The sequence below is a fragment of the Balaenoptera borealis genome, assembly GCF_965194805.1.
Source record: "Balaenoptera borealis genome assembly, chromosome: 10".
NCBI classification, from domain to species: domain Eukaryota; kingdom Metazoa; phylum Chordata; class Mammalia; order Artiodactyla; family Balaenopteridae; genus Balaenoptera; species Balaenoptera borealis.
The window spans coordinates 1853389-1873084 of NC_138874.1; the positions used below are offsets into that span (position 1 = coordinate 1853389).

A 19696-nucleotide genomic window follows, 5' to 3' on the forward strand; every position below is an offset into this window, starting at 1 on the left:
CACGTGAAACTTTAATTTTGAATACTCTTAAATGAGGGAAAGCATTTTTTCAGTTCTATTTTGTTTCAGGAATTTAGAGACCTCTTGAGCAGCAAGCAGGACAGAGAAACCCTTTGTCCTGGGAGTAGGGGCTAGAGATGAAAAACTCAAAAGAGAAGCATTGAAAAGGGAAGATTTATAAATGTTGATCTGAAAAGAGAGTGTGTTTTAAAAATGTATTAGATACATTCATCTACTTAAATAAAAAGGTTATTTGAACATTAAGAACGATAAGAAAATCATAACTTGCATAAACACTATTACTTACTCTCTTATAGACCGATAAGCCAGAGTTGTGAAAGGCACCTGGAAAAAGTTTGTAACAACAAAAAAAGTCATGTCTAATAAACTTAGGTCCCCTTCCTCTCTTTTCTCCCTTCGTTCTTGGATCAAGATGAGCCGTCTGGTCACCCTACCCTCATCTGTCCACACACCTACTACTTACAATACCCCCGCAGCAGCTCCAGGGCTGCTGGAGTCGTGAACAATCAGACTGGAGAGGCCACCGTGGACCCCCAAACCACAGTGAGGCCTGTAACGGCTGAGCAGAATAATCTGAACCTGAATAATCCCCAAAATTAGGCATCCTCGGAAAGACATTACCCAACAGAATCAAGGAATGTTCTGCCCCAAGGGACCCCGTCATACTCTCTAGGCCAGGGGTCTCCACTGCATCTGCACCCAGATACCCACATGGGGGCCAGCGCGGCTCAGTCATCACCCCGCTCACTCTATGGTGGTGATTCCCAGAGAAGGGAGAGGGTGAGAGTTGGGGGTGCCTTTGCCTCTGTAAGTATAGGAACTGCCAGGCGACACGTGTACTAAGATGACGCGCCCCCAGGGCATTCTGATGTCCCGGCCCAGCCTATTGAGAACCACTGATATGATCCAATCTCTTCAAGAAGGAGATGAGAAAGTGAAGATGTGAGAGATGTGATTTTATCTTGCCTCCAGTCTTTCAGGGCATCATGAAAGGTCTCCTAAACTTAGGATGTGATCTCTTCTCTTCCTTCCTTTCTATCTACAGAGATCTCATGACCAATCAGCTGAACAGAGATGCAGATACAGATATGTGTGCACATACCCATCTTTGATGGGCACAGTGTATAAAGATATATGTATATGACAAAATTAAGGGGCATGGGGATCTATTATCTATCTATATCTATCTATCTGTCTATATCTATTTACCTTATGATACTGAAGTAGTTAAACTGGTGTGTTTTTTTTTAAACTGGCGAATTTTTATAGCTCCTTATACCACTGAAAAGGAAGTGATCAGTTAAATGAAAAAAATCAGTATCTGAATAGCGGAACCCTTTTAAGAAGCAACTAGCATAAAAGCTTCCTGTCCTATGAAGTCCAATTTCAAGGTTGACCAAGCAACTCCAGACTCTGTCTTGAACAACAAATTCTAAAGAATAATCCTGGGCCCTGGTACACACAGGCTGCCAAGGTGGCAATGACGTCTTATGCCGCAATCACTGGGGGGAGGGGAGGGGTGGGTGGCACACAGGGCTTGTCAAAGTAAGCCCCGTTCCCCATCGCTGCTCTTCACAAGAACTGAAAACAGCCAAACACACACGCACAAGTTTCATGTAGGAAAAAAAAAAAAAAAGACTCACCAAACTCATCGCATATGCTCTCATTTTCTATGAGAGTTGGGTGGTCAAAGGTGTCCCGACAGTACAGGATCTGAGGGTTCTTGCTGACCACTGCGATGCCCCCCAGGGCCAACGCAAACTGGTCCGTGAGAATGGAAGACGGCTTATCCTGGATGCGTTTCAGCATCGAGCGGTAGCGGCAGTACTGAGGGTAGCTGAGAACTATCACGTTCGTTTCTTCCTCGTCCTCCCCTAGACAAACGAGAAAACACTTCCATTACCCTTTTCCCTCCAACAGAGAACTGTCGTGGCCCTGGCATCATTTCAATGAGCACCTCTGGTTTTGTACTAAAAACAGAGTCTTCAAAAAGACTCTTGCATCAGTTTATCTTCAGCACAGTTCGGCTACTGCCAGCATCCTCTCAGCACCATCACCCCTCCAGCTCCATGAAAAAGCCTCAGGCAGAGAAAAGGAAAAGAGTGGGATGGATAACCCCACAGACACATTAAGCAATGTTTAGGTCACCGGCAAGCAGCAGAACCAGAAAACTGTCTTGAAAGAATCTGATGTGTATATATATATTTTAAGCATTAAAGGCATCACCGTAGGAAAAAAATTAGAATTTTGTTGAGTTTCTTTATACTTCTTTCCACAGTTTGGTATTGCTTTTATTTTGGATTATGTCATCTTTCAGCGCTTAAAGCCCCTGTAAAGGTCATCTGGCCCCAGAGCGATGTCTGTGGGTCTGAAGAGCATCGTCATCTGCTCTGGTGGTTGTTAGTTTTGCTCAATGAATATTTCTCATTCTCTCTATGGTCCTGTGGAAAGGCCGTACTTCCCTGCCCATTGAGGACAAACGGCTGTGTGACTCGTTCTGGCCAATGAAATATGGCAGTAGTGGGCGGCTACTTTAAGAGCCAGTGTACCATGGACCACACTCTCTCCCTCCCTTTGTTCTGGACATCTGTAATGTTTCAGACAGTGGCTACTCTGCCAGTCTTGGTCTTGAGTGAGGATAACACAGAGCAAAGCCCCTGGTTGGTCCTAAATGCATGTATAAATGTAAGCACTTGTTGTTTCAAGTGAGACTGTGATTTGGAGGTTGTTTTTGCAGCGTGATCTATCTCAATGTGACTGATACATCCACCTTCCCCGCCCTCCCCCCAACCCATACCCCCTATCTTCTAACGTTTCTCAAATCCATCTGGTAACTTAGCACAACACAGAGGACCACACTGAGAGGACCCCCCAGGCATCTCTGTGAGAGCTCCATCAGAACCAACTTAACTCAGGAGAACGTTTCAGCAACTTTAATGAAACTCCCTCTTACAATGATCTTAATGCTTATTTACACCTCACCATATTAAGCGCTCATTTACAAAACCCAGATTCTGCGTGGATGAATCCTTCCTTCATCTTAAGCTTGAGAAATGGCACCCCCTCCCTTTGTTATCCTGCCACCTGCAAAACATCAAGCTGAATTTAGGCTCCATGACCCAGTTTGCCATCACTCTCTATAACCACATCATCAGGGCGTTTGTAAGCAATTCCCAGATATGTCAGTTGCTTATCCAAAGGGAAAACACTCAATATTTCAAGCCTTTACCATGCTGCAGGGAACTGCACAAAACAGTTGTTAAGGATACCAACACTGTCGTGGCCATCTGGTAACCAGTGGGAGACGAATGAGTAAGGACGGAACGTAATGATGGGACATAACCAGTACCAAAGGAAGGTGTGCATGTGACCTTTTCAGATAGGAGGCCATTACCCAGATGTATTTCTAATTATGTTCACTTAGTTCCTCAGGCTGGAGGCTTCTTCGAGAATGGAGACGTTTAGCTGCTTTCCAGATGACATCTTTTAACGGTTTACGTTGCTTAGACTCCTGCCTGGCTTGTGGGTAGCCACTTCATCAGCTGGCACACTTAATTAAAAGGAAATATGTCTACACTGAAAGCAAGTCCCCAGTGAAAAGTAGTTCCGAGATGCTGATCTATGTCCCAAGACATGCCAATTTGAGATTTTTACAGTAGATCAAGACACTAGTTCACACTTTGGGTTCAAATCTGTGCTTTCTAGAGAGTTAAAGCAAAAAAATGTTTGAGTGGAAATATCTACCTAACATCATCAGAACTCCAGAGTGTCTAAGTACTATTGGAAGAAGCAGCCCATAATGTGTCAATTGCATCATTACACTCTATTTGTCCAGGATGACCAAGATTTCTCCAAGATCGTCCAAGATGAGAGACAGGGGTATAAACATGAACCCTCAGGACTTATTTCAGCATGCTCAGCCCCTAATGCCATCTCCTGTACATAGTAAATACTGTTCAAATATCCATTGATTCCAAATCTCTTGGCTTTCTGTAATGGGTGGGGGGTGGCAGGAAGCTGTACTAGTTTCTCCAAGAATTCTTGAATGAAATGGAGAAAGTCATGCTTCTCAGGCTGAATAAAGGTGAAAAAAATGAATGCTTCAGAGTTAGTTTTATAGCAGAAGATGTCACCTGGACTCATGGGACCACCTCACTTCCTTCCTATCCCTTCATTCTCCTTCTGTTTTTCTCTGACCATTTTTCGTGATGATGCCATCTCTAGTTTCTTCTTAATTTTCTATTCTGGATGAAATCAGCCCCCTGGCTACGTTCTGTGCTTAGAAATAACTTTTTTTTTTTTTTTTTTTTTTTACTCCACCTCATCCTTCAACCATTTATCCCTCTTTCATCATGCAGTTTCTAAAACACTAACCAAAACATGTGGTCCTTCTCTTTCTGATGGAAAAAAAATGGCAAATTCCCTCTGACCCCAAGTCATGGAAACACATGCTATGATGTCCATTCATTCTGGAGATAGTATCTCTAAGAATGTTCCCAGGACCGCCTGCATCAGAATCATATAGCGGGGTGTAAAGAGGCAGACTCTGGGGCCCCAATGAGAACCTCTGACTCAGAATCCCTAAGGTTGGGGCCCAGAAATTTATATTTTTAACAAGCTCCCAGGTAGTTCATGCACATTAAACTTTGAAAACACTACCTGAGTTTTACTTACAGTTATTTATTCAGTTGGGCTTTGATCTCTCTCCTCTCTCTCTATATATATATACATTTTTTTTCTTTTTTTCCTGTTTTTAGGTATATGCTTCTATCCAAAACCCCAATGTACCTGAAACAGAATACAGGACCAAATTCCCTTCTCCTTGCCACTTTCCCGGGACTGTTACAGGTATCACAGAAGACAGCAAATGTAAAAAAGCTCTCTTAACCAAAAATATGAGGAACTGAGGAACTGTTTTCTTGTTTAGGAAGCAGAGCAAAAACACTAGTGCAATTTCTGGTGCTAATAAAAAAACATTAAAAGTTACAAAGGCCTTTCACATAGCATATCTTTTGTTTGTTTGTTTCTCACAACAACCCTATTAGCATGACAACCTGTTTATTAATATTCTCTGACTTAGAGATGGGAAAGTTGAGGTTCAGACACCCAAGTGACTAGTCCAGGATCTCAAAGAACTAGAAAGTGATGGAGGTGAGACTATAACCCAATCTTTTAACTCCAAGTTTGATGAGCTTTTCATTATGACAAAATGTCACTAATAATAATAATAATAATAACAACATTCCTTAGGGTAATATCTTGATTTCTTTTCCCATATGTGTGTGGCTGAAATAAAATATTTTTCCTTTGACATATGATTATTATTGTTGTTGTTATTGCTGTGGAAGAGATTTAACTAATTTACAGTATTAGGGATGAGGATGGTGGTCTTGATCAAGTAAAATAGGAGACATCCGTTTCATCAAGAACTGTTGAATTCAGCCAGTTATAAGCCAGAATTCTTCTACTCTGGTTAAGTTGACATGTCCTTATTTTGGAACACTGAAATTCCCATTGTAACGATTTAACATTATTGACACACCTTTCATGTTTATCAACTTTCTACTTTCTATCCACATGATAGGAAATAAAGTCAACTCTAGGCTGTGCAAGCCTAGAACTCCTGCCCCTCACTGAGAGGTTAGAGGCATAGCTGGGACCTGGTCTAAGGTGGCAGTGCTTACTGATTCCAAAAAAAAAAAAAATAATTATAACTTTGTTGCTTATTAGCAGAACCATCCATTTGGACCAGAATTTTGGCACTGTTTGGACAGAGGCAAATTTCCAACCTTTCAACTAGATATTCCCAGAGGAGCTGCCTTTAATATTTACAAAAGCAGAGAAAGTCCATGAGACCCTCAGGACTCCTGTGAAGAGGTTAACAAGCATTCTAGGTGAGAGTCAGGAGAAAATCCAGAGTAAAGGTGAGATCTGGAAGAACCAACAATTCATCTAGGTCAAAGTTTCCCTGAGTGAAGATACCCTGGATCTCTTCTTTGGAGTTTAGGCAGAAGTTTCTTGAACCGAAGAGACTTTTTTTTTTTTTTTTTCCAAGACAAAGTGTGGTCACCTTAATATGAAAGGTATGTACAAGAGAGTACAAAACTGGAGTTTGGAAGAGCTTTCCAGGTCTAAAATTCTATGATCCTATAACTTCCTCCTAAGCCTTTGCATTAACTTCTTCCTGATACAGCTACAAAAATATTAAATTGTTCAACAGCTGTCATATTTTATTTTGCCCTAGTACATTAAGAAACAAATAAAGCCAAACAACCTTTCAAGAATTCTTAAATTCCTCAGCTACTTCTTTCCTCCTATGCATTTCATACACACACAAACAAATACTCCTATGCAAAGTTACGCATGAAACAAGGGCTGACAGTAAACACTGTGTAGGACATCTCCCCCTGCCCAATTCATAATAGGTCTAGCAGATAAATCTAAGAATGAATAAAGAGTGGATAAATTGCACATTTGTTTAGCAAGAGACAAACAACGTGTTCCTGGAACAAAGATTTTCTTTCAGCCACACCCACATAGGAAAAGAAATCAAAGTATTACCCTAAGGAATCTTTCTCCAACACACTCTAGTTGGTTGGGTTATATACACATTACTTGATTTCTGTCAACAGAAAATGACCAGCAATAAATTACTGGTACCAAAGACTGAAATTTCAAACCATAATTATGATATTCTATTAAAACGTCATCCTGTTCCTCAAGTCCCCCTCCACCAAAAAAAAAGTGTGCCTATTTTAAAATGAAATATTCAAAGGGAATAAGAGTCCCCAAATTACTAAACCTTATTTCAACTTCAGTGAAAAGAACTTTGCCTATTAAAAGTTAATACCTAAAGTACACTGCTTGTAATGCTCAACCAAAATTACTCTAATCCTGCACTTATATCATAATTACACGTTTTGTTAACCTCTCTCAATGTCAATTTTTCACTTATTTATATGTTTTCAAAGTCCAAAACAGAATTCCACTGAGAAACTGTAATTATAACGTGAGACTCCACCCAAGCTTTTCAAACAGTAACTGTATACCATTGCTTTAATCCTCAGCGTTGGGCTGGGAGCGGGGAGAAGGTGGGGGGAGATGGTAAGAGCAGGCATTCATTCTGAATAGCACGTTGCTCAAGTCGTCTTTGTAAAAAGAGAGATGCATGAAATAGCAAACACAATGAATTAATGGAGCATTGACTTTCAAATATCCATAATGCTATTTTTTTTAAATAGATAATGGTGGCCAAATGCACAGAAGGCTGAAAACATAAATTCCGGAGGAGAAATTTGCTTTTATCTCTTACACAACAATTTAGAAATGTAACTTTCTTTTTCATTCTGTGGGGAGGAGGGAAGGCTTGTTTCGGAAACATCACACTATTATGCTTACTGAAAACCACTATAATCTATTTCTAACATCACAGTAAGCTTAAAAAAAAAAAAAAAAAAAAACTTAAAAAAACCCTCGCACCAGGATTTTATAGAGCCTGGTGGAAAAAGTATGCATGTTCCTTCCTGCACCTAATTACCTCAACTGAAAAATCTGCCAAGTATTTTGCCCTTTAGTTCTCTTAATCGTATTAGGGCAAATGCATTTGGATGCCAATAGAAACAAACATTTAAAGATTTTCACTTAAAAGATTCCAAATATGTATGAAGGTTATGTTTGAGACACAATGTCCCTAGTCCTTCAAAGATGATATACAGTGTTCTTTTTTTTTCCCCAAGCAAATATGAATTTGCTCATGTTATAAAACTTGATGTCTAGTTTTGAGACAATTTAAGTAAAATAATGTCAATATGAGAGGCTCTTACAATGATTTATGCTTCTTTCTGTTACTTTATTACATTAGACATTCCTTTCTCAAAGCTTTATACTTTTCACTGTGCTCCTAGCAACGACCCAAGGCAAAGCATCAACTTTATATACCTGGCACCATTCCAATTCTTACTGCTATTGACAATTATATTGAAGTTTCCACTTAATTGCTACTCTGTTGTGACACTGAATATTTGTCATAATTAGGCATTTCCTATTTTCCGTCCATTCATTTTTGATTATTACTGAAAATGAAATTTTTTTATTCCAGAAAACCTAAGCATGAAAATTCTACAGATAAGAGTAGCTACAGCTGTTACTATCATTACCAACATTGTAACATGCAGCAAAAGAAAAAAAAAAAGAAAAAAAAAAAAGAAAAGAATATAATTTCTCGGAAGGTAATTTTCCTTTCAGTCTAAGTGCTCTTATTCATCTTACAGTTACTCAATGATTTCCTGTTCTAATTACAGGACATTATACAGAAAGACGTTTGTAAAAGGAAAATGCAGCAGTGCATATGACTTAAATGGCCTGAATTGGTTGAAAGTGTTTAAAATTCACAGTTGTACATTAACTTTATCAATTCCTGATTACAATTCTGTGTAAACGTGTAATGTGTCCCTACATCTCTCATAAGGCAGTCAACCTAGTACCCAAAGTTAGTACACATCAAAGGGGAAAATACAGTTGCAGTTAAACTGACGTTGAAGAGTTGGGGTCGAGGAAGATCAGTTTTTTGGTTTTTTTTCTCACCAAAGCTGTTAAATTGGAGGCACGCCAAGATAAGGAGTGGAAAATATTAATAATAAAAATAAATTAAATGCCTGAATAAAAGGGAGAGAGAACAAGATTCCATCCAGAATAGAAATGAAAAGGCCACAAACTATTTCATAAAAACATACTGTGACGTAAATTGCACATCAGTATTGCACTGCTGTGGTTATTTTGAGAAATGGTTTGTACTGTAAGTCAGCTGGTGCTGCCCCACCCTTAATGATTTTGTAAGTCTCTACACAGTAAGCAAGTGGGGCAGCCCTGAGATTGCTAAGACAGAAAACAGAGCTAGCCAAACAGAACTGACAATAAAAAGATAATGTACTTTTAACATAACAGAACAAGAAGATTGGTTTTATTAACTAAAAAAAACCCTACTTTAAATGGTCCCCAGCTTGCCATTTGTTTTGATAAATGGAAAGACAGATCTTCCCAGGATAGGCAACAAAAACACTACTGGAGAACTTATAAAAAGAGAATATGGGAAAATATGTCAGTGCATGGTTACAAACAGAACAAAGAATATTTCAAATGTAAAACCCAGGGTTTTAACCAGCTGTTTCCAAAAGCAAGCCACTTCAAATGGATGGATACACAAATATAAAAATACGTGTTAATATGTTAATATCAGCTTTTGCCCTACTACTGCTTCATCACTCAAAAAAAGAAAACAGAAAGCTAAACTAAAACCAAGCACTGCCATCACACTTCAAGGAACAAATGAACCTACTAGGAGGCAAAGCCAGCTCCACCACCAAGGGTCCCCCAAATGGTCACTGAATTCTAAGCTGCATTCAAGAGCCATATTAGATTTGTTCTAGAGAATTTTGTGTCTGATTCCCACATGGCTCAATTCAGCCAAATTTAAATGTCATACAAGACAGGGATTATGCAACAGGTGTATCTACTGGTGAGACCACATGGCTAGAATGACACATAGGTAAAAGTGGTGACCACATTTGGGGTGTGATTCTAAGGGGTCTGATTTACCATAACCTGCCTCCCTTTCACAGGATTAACTGTTAAGCTACAGTCAACCATTCACTTTTAGTATCGGTGAGTTTCAGTGTCTGAAGAAGAAAATATAAAGAACCCTTGAGACCCCCTAGGAGCCAGATCTTAGTCAAAATTTCTCCTACTCTAAAATTATGTCAAAGAGATTAATTTATCCGTTTATTTATTTACTAGTGACCCAGGTAAGGCTATTATATTGGATTTGAACTTAGTTCAACTCAACCCTCTCTTGTTTTACAGGAAGCTACTACTAAGATCCAGTTAGCCCCTCTGGTACCATGACAAAGTTGCTATAAGAGAAGGAAACTTGACCATCATTAGCACAACTGGTCTTAAAAATCATATTAACTTCTGCCATCTTTCCCCTTAAAATATCTACACAGCTTTTTATTCTTATTTTGTAGCTTATGTCTGCCATCATTGCGAGAGTCACAATTCCATTTCTGCAGCAGCCATGTAAGCCTTTGACATTTGAGAGACCCTCCTGAACCCCCAAACTCATGAATAAACCTAATTAAGGTGTGATACTGGACAGATCAATAGCTAAATGATTAACTTCCACACATTAGTCTCTCAGCATGTAAGATCTGAATTTGTGCCTTAACAAAATGACATCACTATTTGTCATGACTTTCATGGACATGATTATTTCACTAGTCAGCACTGATCAAGCTAAATCTCATCATTTCCAACATGGTTTGTATCAGGGGGAAAAATCTGTGTGTGTGGAGAACTAAACACCAAATGATGCAAGACTGATTAATATTGATTACCTAGTGCTCAGCATTTTGAAGGCATTCTATATATATATATATATATATATATATATATATATATACATACACATATGCCTACATATATGTGTGTGTGTATATATACACTACATAACAGAATATATATCTGGAAATAATATTATGTCATGGTATGGCTACTTTCATTAAAACTGTGTGTCATTAAAAATACTAAAATCAAATAACATTTCAGGTCATGCAAAGATGCTTCTGTTATATTCAGTGAAAATAAGAAAGGTAAGAAATAATATATTCAGCCCCTTGTCTTTTGTTTAATAGCATTACTGAGATATAATTCACATACTAGATAATTCATCCATTTAAAATGCACAAGCTTTTAGTATATTCACAGAGTTATGCATCTATCACTACAGTCAAATTTAGAACATTTTCATTATCCCAAAAGAAACCCTAAACCCCCTCACTCCCACATCTCTTTGCCCCTCATCAGTCCTAGGCAACCACTAATCTACTTTCTGTCTCAATAGATTTGCCTATTCTGGACATTTAATATAAATGGAATCATACAATATGCGGTTCTTTTTGACTGGCTCCTCTCACTTAGCATAATGTTTTCAAGGTTCATACATATTGTAGAGTGTATCAGTATTTCATTTCCTTTTACTGCTAAATAATATTCCATTGTATGGACATACCACATTTTATTTATCCATTCCATCAAGAGATGAGACGTTTGGGTTGTTTCCACTTTTTGGCTATTATGGATAATGCTGCAATCAACATTTGAGTAAAAGTTTTTGGGTGGATATATGTTTTCATTTCTCTTGTGCATATACCTAGGAATGGAATTGATGGATCATATGGTAATTCTGTGTTTGCCCTTCTGAGGAACTGTCAGACTGTTTTCCAATGTGGCTGCACCATTTTACATTCTCTCCAATAGTGTATGAGGTTTCTGATACCTGCACATCCTCGCTAACACTTGTTATTATTTGTCTTTTTGATAGCCATCCTAGAAGGTGTGAAGTGGTATCCCATGTTGTCTTGTTTAATGCTTAAAAATCACTAATAGTGGGGTTCAGCTAGGCTATGAGAGTATCTGGGATTCTTATTTTCTCCTTTGTTTGCCTGCATTTTAACTGTGCAATATTTTTTTAAAGATGTGGACATCTGGCAAATTTATATGGAATTTCAAGAGATCTCAAGTAGTTAATCTTAAGAAAGAAGAAAGCTGGAGGACTTACACTTTCCTATTTCAAAACTTACTACAAAGCTACAGTAATCAAAGCAGTGTGGTAATGGCATAAGGGTCAAATGTGATTGACAGAATAGGGAGTCCAGAAATAAACTTTCAAATGTGTCAACAAGGGTGCCAAGATCATTCAATGGGGAAAGGACAGTCTTTTCAACAAATGGTGTCGGGAAAACTAAATATTGATAGGAAAAGAATGCATTGGAACCCTTACCTCATACCACATACAAAAATTAACTTAAAATTGATCAAAGACTCAAATTTAAGAGCTAAAACTACAAAACACAGGAGGAATCTTCATGACCTAGGATTTCACAATGGTTTCTTAAGCATGACACCAAAAGTGCAGGCAACAACAAGAACAAAAAAATAGATAAATTGGACTTCATCAAGATTTAAAACTTCTGTGCACCAAAGGACACTATCAAGAAAGTGAAAAGACAATGCTCAGAAGGGGAGAAAATGTTTGCAAATCATATATCAAATAAAGGATTAGTATCCAGAATATACAAATAGCTCCTACAACAAAAAGACAAACAACCCAACTTAAAAGGACTTGAATTGATGTTTCTCCAAAGAAGTTATACAAATGACACATGAAAAAAATGCTCAATATCATTAGTCACTAGGGAAATGCAAATCAAAACCATAATGAGATACTACTTCACACCTACTGGGATGGCTATTACTTTAAAAATAAATAAAACAAAAACAATAAACTCCAAGTGTTGGTGAGGATGTGGAGAAATTGGAACCCTCATATATTGCTGGTGAGAATGTAAAATGGTTGTAGCTGCAGTGGAAAATAGTCTGGAAGTTGCTTAAAAAGTTACATATTGAATTACCATATGACCTAGTAATTCCACTCCTAGGTATATACCCCAAAGAATTGAAAACAAGAACTCAAACAGATACCTGTACATCAGTGTAACAGCAGCATTATTCACAAGAGCCAAAAAGTAGAAACAACTCAAGTGTCCAGTAACAGATGAACAAATAAACAATGTGGTTATGCATACAATGGAATATTATTCAGCCATAAAAAGGAATGAAGTTCTGATACATGCTACAATATGGATGAACTTTGAAAACATTATGCTAGTGAAATAAGCCAGACAAAGGATAAATAATGTATGATTCTATTTATATGAAGTATCTAGAATAGGCAAATTCTTACAGAGAGTAGAACAGAGGTTGCCAGGGGCTGGGGCTGAGGATAGAGGTAGGGAATAAGGAGTTATTGCTTAATGGGTAAAGAGTTTCTGTTTAGGATGATGAAAAAGCTGGAAATAGATACTGGTAATGGTTACACAAGACTGGGAATGTACTTAATGCCACTGAATTGTAAGCTTAAAAATGGCTACAACAGTAAATGTTATGTACATGTGTTTTACACAATTTAAAAAAAGAGGGGGCTATCTGGCAAGGGTTATATTTTCTATGTGGATGCCTTCTTAATTGCTTCTTGAAAGAAAAAGAGGTGTCTCTTCAACCAGTCACTAAAATATAAACTCCTGGAGGGCACAGAATCAGTGTCCTAGTTTCTTGTTATCCCTCCTAGACCTTTGAAGGACCACTGACAAATCCAAATGCCTACAGAGACTATCGCAGTCAACATCTGAACCTTCTGTCAAACAGTAAGAGCAGTCATGTCACTAGTTCACTCTAGGCTCTGGACCAGCAGCTCTTCCCAAAAGGCTCAAAGGATGTGGAGAAAGTTATCCACCAAACAGTGCTTTAGTCATTGGCTGGCATTAGATGATGGGGACTGAGGTTGGGCAGTCATCTCATTTTTGTGACTTTTTAAAAAATAATTGCACCGCTTGAGGAGTGTGTGGACCACCCTCAAAGAGCTGAGCCATCTCCAAACAACAGCACTGACTTCTGAGAGCTCACATCCTCATGTGACAAGAGTTGCTTGGATGCATTGTTTTCTTGCATATTATCACAGGCCTTCTGGAGTGGCTTAACAAGGAGGGCAAAGGCTTCTTTCTTCTACCAGTGGCTCATCATGAATCAGGGGACTTCAAACTGGTGAACCCCTGGACCGAACCTGCATAGGCATGGGACAGATGCTCAACATCTGTGTCACTCACTACTCCACTCATCTGCCTGAGAGTGAGCCTGCACTCAATACAGCCAATCTCCTTTACCCATCTACTACCCCTTAGTCGTCTTAAGATCACTAAAGAGACAAATCAAAATACTGGTTTTGGAGAAGCCTCCTTTATTGATATATTAAGGCACCATAAACCATGGGCTTTGATCTTTCTCTTTTTTTATATATTTCCATTAAAGGAGACGCTTGGCAGTAGTAACAGAGTACTTTGGCCTGCGTTAAGATGCTCTGAATTCAGAAAAGCCAGAGCAATAAAGGTTAATGATGCTGATCCCTTTAAATGTAGCTGGAATGTTCTGCAAGGTTACCAGATTTTTAAAAATAAACTGCGTAAAACCTAAGGATAAAAATTTTACATGATTTATATCAGAACTCTTGTACTTTAATAAATACAGACTCTAACACTTCAGATATTATCAAATGATATATAATATTTATTCTAATTATAGTAAATCACCATCTTATTTCATTCCATATCATGTTTAACATTTTCTACTGCCTATTAACAAAAAATTCATGCAGGGCTTCCCTGCTGGTGCAGTGGTTGAGAATCGGCCTGCCAATGCAGGAGACACGGGTTCGAGCCCTGGTCTGGGAAGATCCCACATGTCGTGGAGCGGCTGGGCCCGTGAGCCACAGCTACTGAGCCTGCGTGTCTGGAGCCTGTGCTCCGCAATAAGAGAGGCCGGGATAGTGAGAGGCCCGCGCACCGCGATGAAGAGTGGCCCCCACTCGCCGCAACTAGAGAAAGCCCGCAAACAGAAACGAAGACCCAACTCAGCCAAAAATAAATAAATAAATAAATAAAACTAAAAAAAAAAAAAAAATTCATTCAAATTTATGATAAAAATATAAATGTCCACTTAAAATTGGAAAAAGGCAAATATATGGTTTTTGAAAAACCTTTTACAGCAGGATTATTCAATAGAAACAATGTGAGCCAAGTATGTCATTAACATTAAAAAAAGTAAGAAGCAAACAGGTGAAATTTTAATAATCTATTTTATCTTTTTTAGCTCTAGTTTTTTTACTACTAAAAGTAATAATTCAATGGACATTTTTGTCTCCCCCCTTTAACTGAGATATAATTGACAAGGCTCTTTGGTGGGGTTAATGGTCGACTCCGGGAGGGCTCATGCCAAGGGGTATTTCCCAGAACTTCTGCTGCCAGTGTCCTTGTCCCCGCAGTGAGCCACAGCCACCCCCCACCTCTGCAGGAGACCCTCCAACACTAGCAGCCGTGTGGCTGACAGGGTCTTGGTGCTTCAGCTGGGTGTCAGGCCTGTGCCTCTGAGGTGGGAGAGCCGAGTTCAGGACATTGGTCTGCCAGAGACCTCTCAGCTCCACGTAATATCAAACAGCGAAAGCTCTCCCAGAGATCTCCAGCTCAACGCTAAGACCCAGCCCCACTCAACGACCAGCAAGCTCCAGTGCTGGACACCCTATGCCAAACAACTAGCAAGATAGGAACACAACCCCACCCACTAGCAGAGAGGCTGCCTAAAATCATAATAAGGCCACAGACACCCCGAAACACACCACCAGACGCAGTCCTACCCACCAGAAAGACAAGATCCAGCCTCATCCACCAGAACACAGGCACCAGTCCCCTCGACCAGGAAGCCTACACAACCCACTGAACCAATCTTAGCCACTGGGGGCAAACACCAAAAACAACGGGAACTATGAGCCTGCAGTCTGCAAAAAGGAGATTTCCAAACACAGTAAGTTAAGCAAAATGAGAAGACAGAGAAACACACAGCAGATGAAGGAGCAAGGTAAAAACCCACCAGACCAAACAAAAGAAGAGGAAATAGGCATTCTACCTGAAAAAGAATTCAGAGTAATGATAGTAAAGATGATCCAAAATCTTGGAAATAGAATGGAGAAAATACAAGAAACGTTTAACAAGGACCTAGAAGAACTAAAGAGCAAACAAACAATGATGAACAACACAATAATTGAAATTAAAAATTCTCTAGAAGGAATCAATAGCAGAATAACTGAGGCAGAAGACCGGATAAGTGACCTGGAAGATAAGATAGTGGAAATAACTATCGCAGAGCAGAATAAAGAAAAAGGAATGAAAAGAATTGAGGACAGTCTCAGAGACCTCTGGGACAACATTAAACGCACCAACATTAGAATTATAGGTGTCCCAGAAGAAGAAGAGAAAAAGAAAGGGACTGAGAAAATATTTGAAGAGATTATAGTTGAAAACTTCCCTAACATGGGAAAGGAAATAGTCAATCAAGTCCAGGAAGCGCAGAGAGTCCCATACAGGATAAATCCAAGGAGAAACACGCCAAGACACATATTAATCAAACTATCGAAAATTAAATACAAAGAAAAAATATTAAAAGCAGCAAGGGAAAACAACAAAATAACATATAAGGGAGTCCCCATAAGGTTAACAGCTGATCTTTCAGCAGAAACTCTGCAAGCCAGAAGAGAGTGGCAGGACATATTTAAAGTGATGAAAGGGAAAAACCTACAACCAAACTTACTCTACCCAGCAAGAATCTCATTCAGATTTGATGGAGAAATTAAAACCTTTACAGACAAGCAAAAGCTAACAGAATTCAGCACCACCAAACCAGCTTTACAACAAATGCTAAAGGAACTTATCTAGGCAGGAAACACAAGAGAAGGAAAAGACTTACAAAAACAAACCCAAAACAATTAAGAAAATGGTAATAGGAACATACATATCGATAACTGCCTTAAATGTAAATGGATTAAATGCTCCAACCAAAAGACACAGACTGGCTGAATGGATACAAAAACAAGACCCATATATACGCTGTCTACAAGAGACATTTCAGAAATAGGGACACATACAGACTGAAAGTGAGGGGATGGAAAAAGATATTCCATGCAAATGGAAATCAAAAGAAAGCTGGAGTAGCAATTCTCATATCAGACAAAATAGACTTTAAAATAAAGACTATTACAAGAGACAGAGAAGGATACTACATAATGATCAAGGGATCAATCCAAGAAGAAGATATAACAACTGTAAATATTTATGCACCCAACATAGGAGCACCTCAATACGTAAGGCAAATGCTAACAGCCATGAAAGGGGAAATCGACAGTAACACAATCATAGTAGGGGACTTTAACACCCCACTTTCACCAATGGACAGATCATCCAAAATGAAAATAAATAAGGAAACACAAGCTTTAAATGATACATTAAACAAGATGGACTTAATTGATATTTATAGGACATTCCATCCAAAAACAACAGAATACACTTTCTTCTCAGGTGCTCATGGAACATTCTCCAGGACAGATCATATCTTGGGTCACTAATCAAGCCTTGGTAAGTTTAAGAAAACTGAAATCGTATCAAGTATCTTTCCCGACCACAATGCTATGAGACTAGATATCAATTACAGGAAAAAATCTGTAAAAAATACAAACACAAGGAGGCTAAACAATACACTACTTAATAACCAAGAGATCACTGAAGAAACCAAAAAGGAAATCAGAAAATACCTAGAAACAAATGACAATGAAAACATGAAGACCCAAAACCTATGGGATACAGTGAAAGCAGTTCTAAGAAGGAAGTTTATAGCGATACAATCCTACCTCAAGAAACAAGAAACATCTCAAACAAACAACCTAACCTTACACCTAAAGCAATTAGAGAAAGAACAAAAAAAAACCCAAAGTAAGCAGAAGGAAAGAAATCATAAAGATCAGATCAGAAATAAATGAAAAAGAAATGAAGGAAACAATAGCAAAGATCAATAAAACTAAAAGCTGGTTCTTTGAGAAGATAAACAAAATTGATAAACCATTAGCCAGACTCATCAAGAAAAAAAGGGAGAAGACTCAAATCAATAGAATTAGAAATGAAAAAGGAGAACTAACAACTGACACTGCAGAAATACGAAGGATCATGAGAGATTACTACAAACAATTATATGCCAATAAAATGGACAACCTGGAAGAAATGGACAAATTCTTAGAAAAGCACAACCTGCCGAGACTGAACCAGGAAGAAATAGAAAATATAAATAGACCAATCACAAGCACTGAAATTGAGACTGTGATTAAAAGTCTTCCAACAAACAAAAGCCCAGGACCAGATGGCTTCACAGGCGAATTCTATCAAACATTTAGAGAAGAGCTAACACCTATCCTTCCCAAACTCTTCCAAAATATAGCAGAGGGAGGAACACTCCCAAACTCATTCTACAAGGCCACCATCACCCTGATACCAAAACCAGACAAAGATGTCACAAAGAAAGAAAATCACAGGCCAATATCACTGATGAACACAGATGCAAAAATCTTCAACAAAATATTAGCAAACAGAATCCAACAGCACATTAAAAGGGTCATACACCAGGATCAAGTGGGGTTTATCCCAGGAATGCAAGGATTCTTCAATATACACAAATCAATCAATGTGATACAACATATTAACAAATTGAAGGAGAAAAACCATATGATCATCGCAATAGATGCAGAAAAAGCTTTTGACAAAATCCAACACCCATTTATGATAAAAACCCTCCAGAATGTAGGCATAGAGGGAACTTTCCTCAACATAATAAAGGCCATATATGACAAACCCACAGCCAACATCATTCTCAATGGTGAAAAAGTGAAACCATCTCCACCAAGATCAGGAACAAGACAAGGTTGTCCACTCTCACCACTATTATTCAATATAGTTTTGGAAGTTTTAGCCACAGCAATCAGAGAAGAAAAAGAAATAAAAGGAATCCAAATTGGAAAAGGAGATGTAAAGCTGTCACTGTTTGCAGATGACATGATACTATACATAGAGAATCCTAAAGATGCTACCAGAAAACTACTAGAGCTAATCAATGAATTTGGTAAAGTAGCAGGATACAAAATCGATGCACAGAAATCTCTTGCATTCCTATAAACTAATGATGAAAAATCTGAAAGAGAAATTAAGGAAACACTCCCATTTACCATTGCAACAAAAAGAATCAAATACCAATACCTAGGAATAAACCTACCTAAGGAGACAAAAGACCTGAATGCAGAAAACTATACGACACTGACGAAAGAAATTAAAGATGATACAAACAGATGGAAAGACATACCATGTTCTTGGATTGGAAAAATCAACACTGTGAAAATGACTATACTACCCAAAGCAATCCATAGAGTCAATGCAATCCCTATCAAACTACCAATGGCTTTTTTCACAGAACTAGAACAAAAAATTTCGCAATTTGTATGGAAACACAAAAGTCCCCAAATAGCCAAAGCAATCTTGAGAAAGAAAAACGGAGCTGGAGGAATCAGGCTCCTGGGCTTCAGACTATACTACAAAGCTACAGTAATCAAGACAGTATGGTACTGGCACAAAAACATAAATATACATCAATGGAACAGGACAGAAAGCACAGAGATAAACCCACGCACCTATGGTCACCTTATTTTTGCTAAAGGAGGCAAGAATATACAATGGAGAAAAGACAGCCTCTTCAATAAGTGGTGCTGGGAAAACTGGACAGCTACATGTAAAAGAATGAAATTAGAAGACTCCCTAACACCATACACAAAAATAAACTCAAAATGGATTAAAGACCTAAATGTAAGGCCAGACACTATCAAACTCTTAGAGGAAAACATAGGCAGAACACTCTATGACATAAATCTCAGCAAGATCCTTTTTGACCCACCTCCTAGAGAAATGGAATAAAAACAAAGGTAAACAAATGGGACCTAATGAAACTTAAAAGCTTTTGCACAGCAAAGGAAACCATAAACAAGACAAAAAGACAACCTTCAGAATGGGAGAAAATATTTGCAAATGAAGCAACTGACAAAGGATTAATCTCCAAAATTTACAAGCAGCTCAATATCAAAGAAACAAAAATCCCAATCCAAAAATGAGCAGAAGACCTAAATAGACATTTTTCCAAAGAAGATATA

At 38.4% G+C, this 19696-nt stretch overlaps 1 protein-coding gene and 1 long non-coding RNA gene across 4 annotated transcripts in view; both read right to left on the reverse strand.

Moving 5' to 3' along the window:
- The window catches only part of LOC309635829, a 501182-nt gene that overhangs the window by 394079 nt on the left and 87407 nt on the right, over positions 1-19696 (reverse strand). The window lies entirely within an intron of this gene.
- Positions 1-19696, reverse strand: part of ARID5B (AT-rich interaction domain 5B) — a 188136-nt gene that overhangs the window by 94353 nt on the left and 74087 nt on the right. For all 3 annotated transcript variants that reach the window (XM_082407414.1, XM_082407415.1, XM_082407416.1), the window contains one exon: positions 1665-1895. In XM_082407414.1, the coding sequence (XP_082263540.1) occupies positions 1665-1895 (231 nt within the window). The remainder of the gene's footprint in view (positions 1-1664; positions 1896-19696) is intronic.